At 39.5% G+C, this 7,371-nt stretch overlaps 1 protein-coding gene across 1 annotated transcript; it reads left to right on the top strand.

Annotated features, from left to right (window-relative positions):
• The first annotated feature begins 858 nt into the window (after positions 1 to 858).
• On the top strand, positions 859 to 1,800 carry LOC112628357 (olfactory receptor 11H6-like). Its single transcript, XM_025391120.1, has one exon. It carries the CDS (start codon positions 859 to 861, stop codon positions 1,798 to 1,800), a length of 942 nt encoding a protein of 313 aa, XP_025246905.1.
• The last annotated feature ends 5,571 nt before the right edge of the window (positions 1,801 to 7,371 follow it).

Raw genomic sequence — 7,371 nt, forward strand, 5'->3', positions numbered from 1 at the left:
TGTCAATCACACAGTATAAGGGGTATTATGTTCAGTTTTAGTACATCATATTTTCAGAAAAACATGATCAATCAAAGGAAGGCTACCAGGATGATGAGCATCTTGAAATCACACCATTTTCAATTGAAGAAACCAAGAGTGCTCAGTCTAAATAGAAAAGACTCAAAGAGGACATGGTTGCCTTCCTCAAATATTTTTCAATGCTGCTGTATAGACTTATTCTGAGCACAATATAGCAAAAAGAACAAATTATGCCCAGTGTTGCCACTTACTGTGCATCTGGGCTGATTACTCAACCCTCCTGTGGCTCAATTATTACTTCTATAATTATTGGAAGAGTAAGAAGGGTAATGCATGTTTAAAATCCTAACAGAGTATGTGCATAGGATGGGCATGTTATAAATGTTAGTTTCCCCTTTCTGAGGCAGAAGTGAGACCAAAACAATAAATCAACACTGACATCTCAGTTTAGCTTTAGCCAGCCACCTATATGTATTGCATATCATGTTCTCCAAAGCTGGCTGCACCAGGCAGCCGAGTGAGAATGCAGAAAGGAAATTTTGAATTTTTATTTTTATTTTTATTCCAATAAAACTTTTTCAAAACTTTACCAATTTTTATTATGTTGATGGACGGTAGTTTATAGATAATTTGTAAGTGAATAGTCTTATATAGAAGGCTATACTCAATAACTGTATTGTTGTGGTGTCTGATCAAAACAGAAGTAGAAACCACTGGCCTAGTCTATACCCGCTTCCCTATGACCAGGAAAGTGTGCTTGCTCTCCTGGGGAGGAATTGGGAAGAATAATTCCCTCTGGATATGTAATTTGTGCTAATCCTCACAGGATGGCAGAAAATGACCTCAGAGGCCAGAAATATCTCCGACACTGTGAGTGACTTCATCCTCCTGGGCTTCTCTTGCCGCTGGGAAATACGTATCTTCCTCTTTTTCACATTCTTTGTGACTTACATACTGACTCTCCTTGGAAACCTGGCTATCATGTGTGCAGTGAGCAGGGACCACCGGCTCCACACCCCCATGTACATTCTGCTGGCCAACTTCTCCTTCCTGGAGATATGCTATGTCAACTCTGATGTGCCCAACATGCTAGCCAACTTCCTTTCCAAAAACAAAACCATTTCCTTTGCTCGATGCCTCCTCCAGTTGTACTTCTTCTTCTCACTGGGCACGACTGAATGCTTATTTCTCTCCATCATGGCCTATGACCGGTTCCTGGCAATCTGTCGCCCCCTACACTATCCGACTGTCATGACTATGAAGTTTTGTAGCAGCCTGATCATCTTTTGCTGGGTCTACGGTTTCCTCTGGTTTCTAGTTCCAGTTATACGCATTACCCAGCTGCCATTTTGTGGCCCAAACGTGATTGATGACTTTCTATGTGACCTCAGTCCCCTGCTGGCCCTGGCATCAGCCTGTGTCCCAATCCCAGGGACTGTTCTCATATGTGGCACCATGAGTTCCCTCCTCATCTTTGCCACCTTTTTCTACATTATTGGCTCCTATACCCTGGTGCTGAAGTCTGTGATGCAGGTACCCTCTGCTGCTGGCCGGAAGAAGGCCTTCTCCACCTGCTCCTCACACCTGGCTGTTGTGTTTTTATTTTATGGCTCAGTCATGATGACATATGTGAGCCCAGGGTCAGGACAAGCAGAAAGCATGCAGAAGTTCACAACTTTGTTCTACTCAGTTTTGACCCCTTTGTTCAATCCCATGATCTACAGCCTCCGGAATAAAGAAATGAAGGATGCCTTGAAGAAAGTTCTAGGAGGCTCCTAAAATTGGTCTGTGATGTTAGTGAGGTATTCCCAAGTAAGTTCAGACTGTGAGCCCCCTAGCAGTGAAGAGCTGAGAAACTGGCAAGTAGATGTGAACTTTTCAAAGGACCCATTTCAAAATCCTCAATGCCATGTTATCAATGAAGCCTTTCCCCAGGCAGAATTAATTGCCTCTTCTACAGCACATTACCTGCACTTCTATTTAACATGTCTTTCATTCTTTCTTGTATTACACTTAGCTATTTACAAATGTGTCTTCACATGCCTCCCATCCTTATTAGATTTTAAGTTCCTTGAGAGCAGGAACTATGCTTTATTAATTTCTGTAAGTCCAGAACCTAACACAGTACCTAGCATATATGTCAATAATATCAATTTAAATAAAACAAATATATTTCTTCATATTTCCTTATTAATTTCTATCATTTTTCATGGTCAGGACAATATCTAAAAAAACCATACAAACTCTGTAACAATCTAAATTTTATATGTTTTATACATGAAATGAAAAGAACTTCCATATAAGAACATGAGGTCAACCTTGACTGGTAGGACGAGCCATTACCTGATAATCAAATCAATGGAAAAGTTTTACCAGATGAAAGTGAATGTCTAAGAAATCATCTCCTTCCTTCCCCTTGTCAATCCCTTTGTCTGATGTCAGTTACATTATTTCATTTTCTTCTTACTAACCATGCTTCCACTCCTGTATATTTTAAAATATGTCCCACAATCCTTGCTACTGAAAGTGTGGTCTTTGATCATCAGCTGGGCATCACTGGAGAGCTTTTTAGAAGGCAGGACCTAAGGACTCTATCCTAGGCCTATTGAATCAGAATCTGTGTTTTAAGGACATCCTTAGTGGATTTATTTGCACATTAAAGTTTAAGAAGCATTTATCTACAAGAAATTCTCTGAAAGAGTCACAGTAATCACAACCACATGTAGGACTTCCTATTGACACCTACCTTTATTTGAACAATAGTTCTCAACCTACTGACTCAGAATTGGGGTTGGAGCCAAAGTACAAGCATTTTGAAAAGTTCCCTCAGAAGATTGTAATAAACAGAGAGGGTTAAGAACCACTGCATTGGAATTTAGGAATTTCCACACTCTACAATAACACAAGATAAGACCATATCTACATTTCTTTTCTTTTCAAAACCCACCCTGGTACCAATAAACCAAATTAGATTTAAATAATGTTTCTGGACCAAACTAAGGGTCGGGCTGCTATTTCTCATGGCCCAATAATGAGATGCAGATAAACTGGGAAGGAAGAGAGTTTTTATTTCTGTAACTAGGTACAGGGAGAAGGCCTGGAAATTATCGCCAGACCAACTCAAAATTACAAAGTTTTTCAGAGCTTATATACCTTCTAAGCTATATGTCTACATGTAAGTGGGCATTCACCTAAAGACATAGTGATTAACTTCTTTTAATCTATAACTAAGGTCTGCATCCTGAAGCTCTTCTGCTAGAGCCTCAGTAAGTTTACTTTATCTAAATGGGTTTAGGTGCTGAGATGATTACCCTTATCTTGTCTCCTGCTAAATCACAGAGGTTTGGGGAGTTTCTTCAGACCTCCAATAAACTTGTTTGTGGAGGACTGGGGAGTTTCTTCAGACCCCCAATGAAACTTGTTTAATGCTGAGTATGTCCCGTTAAGAATTCCTTCATTATTTTGTCATGCTTTAAGGCCCAGGAAAGGCCTAGGCAAAACTCTTGATGGGTTTTTGTTACATTCCAGCCTTTGTTTAAGGGCATTGGCTTTTTTAGCTTCAAATATTTAACTTTACCACTCAGTCAGTATGGAAACAGTTGTGATGGAGGCCTGTGTCAGTGAAACCTGGCCTGCCACAATAAGATGTGTTATAACCCATCTATAGTGTTCGTCACTTTGCTAAAAAATGTTGTATCCGATGTGGAGGAATAGGAATACTTTTACACTGTTGGTGGGAGTGTAAATTAATTCAACCATTGTGGAAGACAGTGTGGTGATCCCTCAAGGATCTAGAACTAGAAATACCATTTGACCCAGCAATCCCATTACTGGGTATATACCCAAAGGATTATAAATCATGCTACTATAAAGAAACATGCACCCATATGTTTATTGTGGCCCTATTCACAATAGCATAGACTTGGAACCAACCCAAATGTCCATCAATGATAGACTGGATTAAGAAAATGTGTCACATATACGCCATGGAGTACTATGCAGCCATAAAAAAGGATGAGTTCATTTCCTTTGCCAGGACATGGATAAAGCTTGAAACCATCATTCTCAGCAAACTATCACAAGGACAGAAAACCAAACACTGCATGTTCTCACTGACAGGTGGGAATTGAAAAATGAAATCACTTGGATACAGGGCAGGGAACATCACACATGGGGGCCTCTTGGGGAGTGGGGGGATTGGGGGAGGGATAGAATTAGGAGAAATACCTAATGTAAATGATGAGTTGATGGGTGCAGCAAACCAACATGGCACATGTATACCTATGTATCAAACCTGCACGTTGTGCACATGTACCCCAGAACTTAAAGTATAATTTTAAAAAATGTTGTGTCCAAAATAGGTGTCTCTTTTGAATGTTCTTTATATGCTTGTATTTGGAAGATTACACATAGTAAAAAGGATTGAGAATATGAAGAAAAGTTTGTGTGGCAACTTATGCAATCATTCATTTAAAACATTTCTGAGAAAAGCTATCTCAGCATTGTACTAGCTTTTGGATTATCCCAGATTATCAAAATTTCCTTCCTTCCCTCAGGGAGGTCACAACTCTATAATGGAAATAAACTTTTTTAACCTTTCTTGTTCAGTAACAGTTTGATTGAAATATAATTCATATACCATACACTTCACCCTTTTAAAGTGCACAATTCAGTGTTTTTTAGTTCATTTACATAGTTGTGCAACTACTACCACAATAAACTTTAGGATAAGGTCACCACCCACTTCTCCGCCCCCCAAAAAACAATTCCAAACCCATTAGCAGTCACTCCCTGGAAACCACTAATTTATTTTCTGTCTCTATGGATTCACCTATTCTGGGTATTGTCCTAATACCAAAACCAGGAAAGGACCTAACAAAAAATAGAACTGCAGACCAACATCCCTGATGAACATAGATGCAAAAATCCTTAACAAAAAACTAGCTGACTGAATCCAACAGCATATCGAAAAGATATTCCACCACGATCAAGTGGATTTCATACCAGGGATGCAGGGATGATTTCGCATATGCAAGTTAATAAATGTGATACACCACATAAACAGAATTAAAAACAAACATCACATGATCATCTCAATAGACTCAGAAAAAGCATTCGACAAAAATCCAGCATCCCTTTATGATCAAAACTCTCAGCAAAATTGGCATATAAGGGACATAATTCAGTGTAATAAAACCCGTTTATGGCAAACCCACAGCCAACATAATACTGAGTGGGGAAAAGTTGAAAGCATTCCCTCTGAGAACTGGAACAAGACAAGGATGCCCATTGTCACCACTTTATTGAACATAGTACTGAAAGTCCTAGCCAGAGCAATCAGACAAGAGAAAGAAATAAAGGGCATCCAAATCAGTAAAGAGGAAGTTAAGCACTCTTTGCTGATGATATGATTGTATACCTGGAAAACCCTAAACACTCCTCCAAGAAGCTCCTAGAACTGATCAATGAATTCAGCAAAGTTTCAGGATACAAAATCAATCTACACAGATCAGTAGCCCTGCTATACACCAACCATGACCAAGCCGAGAATCAAATCAAGAACTCAACCCCTTTTACAATAGCTGCATGCATGCACAAACACACACACACACACACACAACTTAGGAATATACCTAACCAAAGAGGTAGAAAACAAAGGAGTATTCCTCTACAAGAAAAACTACAAAACACTGCTGAAAGAAATCATAGACAACATAAACAAATGGAAACACATTCCATGCTAATGAGTGGGTAGAATCAATATTGTGAAAATGATCATAGTGCCGAAAGCATTCTACAAAGTCAATGCAATTCCCACCAAAATACCACCTTCATTCTTCACAGAACTAGAAAAAAAATCCTAAAATTCATATGAAACCAAAAAAGAGCCTGCATAACCAAAGCAAGACTAAGAAAAAAGAACAAATCTGGAGGCATCACATTACCTGATTTCAAACTACACTATAAGGCCATAGTCAACAAAACAGCATGGCACTGGTATAAAAATAGGCACATAGACCAATGGGACAGAATAGAGAATCCAGAAATAAACCCAAATATTTACAGCCAACTGATCTATGACAAAGCAAACAAAAACATAAAGTGGGGAAAGGACACCCTATTCAACAAATGGTGCTGGTATAACTGGCTAACCACACTTAGGAGAATGAAACTGGATCCTTATCTCTCACCTTCTACAAAAGTCAACTCAAGATGGATCAAGGACTTAAATCTAAGACCTAAAAAAATAAAAATTCTAGGAAATAACATCAGAAAAGCCCTTCTAGACATTGGCTTAGGCAAGGATTTCATGACCAGGAACCCAAAAGCAAATGTAATACAAACAAAGATAAACAGATGGGACTTAATTAAACTAAAGAGCTTTTGTACAGCAAAAGGAAAAGTCAGCAGAGTAAACAGACAATCCACAGAGTGTAAGAAAATCTTCACAATCTATACATCCAACAAAGGACTAATATCCAGAATCTAAAACAAACTCAAACAAATCAGCAAGAAAAAAAAATAATCCCATCAAAAAGTGGCTAAGACCACGAATAGACAATTCTCAAAAGAAGATATCCAAATGGCAAACAAACATATGAGAAAATGCTCAACATCATTAATGGTCAGGAAATGCAATCAAAACCACAATGCAATACCACCTGACTCCCACAAGAATGGTCATAATCAAAAAATCAAAAAATAACAGATGTTGGCATGCATGCAGTAAAAAGGGAACATATCTACACTGCTGGTGGGAATGTAAACTAGTACAAACACAAAGAAAACAGTGTGGAGATTACTTAAAGAACTAAAAATAGAACTACCATTTGATCCACCAATCCCACTACTGGGTATCTACCCAGAGGAAAAGAAGTCATTATACAGAAAAGATACTTGCACATGCATATATATAGCCACACAATTCGCAATTTCAAAAATGTGGAACCAGCCCAAATGCCCATCAATCAACGAGTGGATAAAGAAACTGTGGTGGGGGGGTGGAGCAAGATGGCCGAATAGGAACAGCTCCAGTCTCCAACTCCCAGCGCAAGCAACACAGAAGACCGGTGATTTCGGCATTTTCAACTGAGGTACTGGGTTCATCTCACTGGGGAGTGCTGGACGATCGGTGCTGGTCAGCTGCTGCAGCCCGACCAGCGAGAGCTGAAGCAGGGCGAGGCATCGCCTCACCTGGGAAGCGCAAGGGAGAAGGGAATCCCTTTTCCTAGCCAGGGGAACTGAGACACACAACACCTGGAAAATTGGGTAACTCCCACCCCAATACTGCGCTTTAAGCAAACAGGCACACCAGGAGATCATATCCCACACCTGGCCGGGAGGGTCCCA

Source organism: Theropithecus gelada, chromosome 7b (assembly GCF_003255815.1).
Source record: "Theropithecus gelada isolate Dixy chromosome 7b, Tgel_1.0, whole genome shotgun sequence".
Taxonomy (NCBI): Eukaryota; Metazoa; Chordata; class Mammalia; order Primates; family Cercopithecidae; genus Theropithecus; species Theropithecus gelada.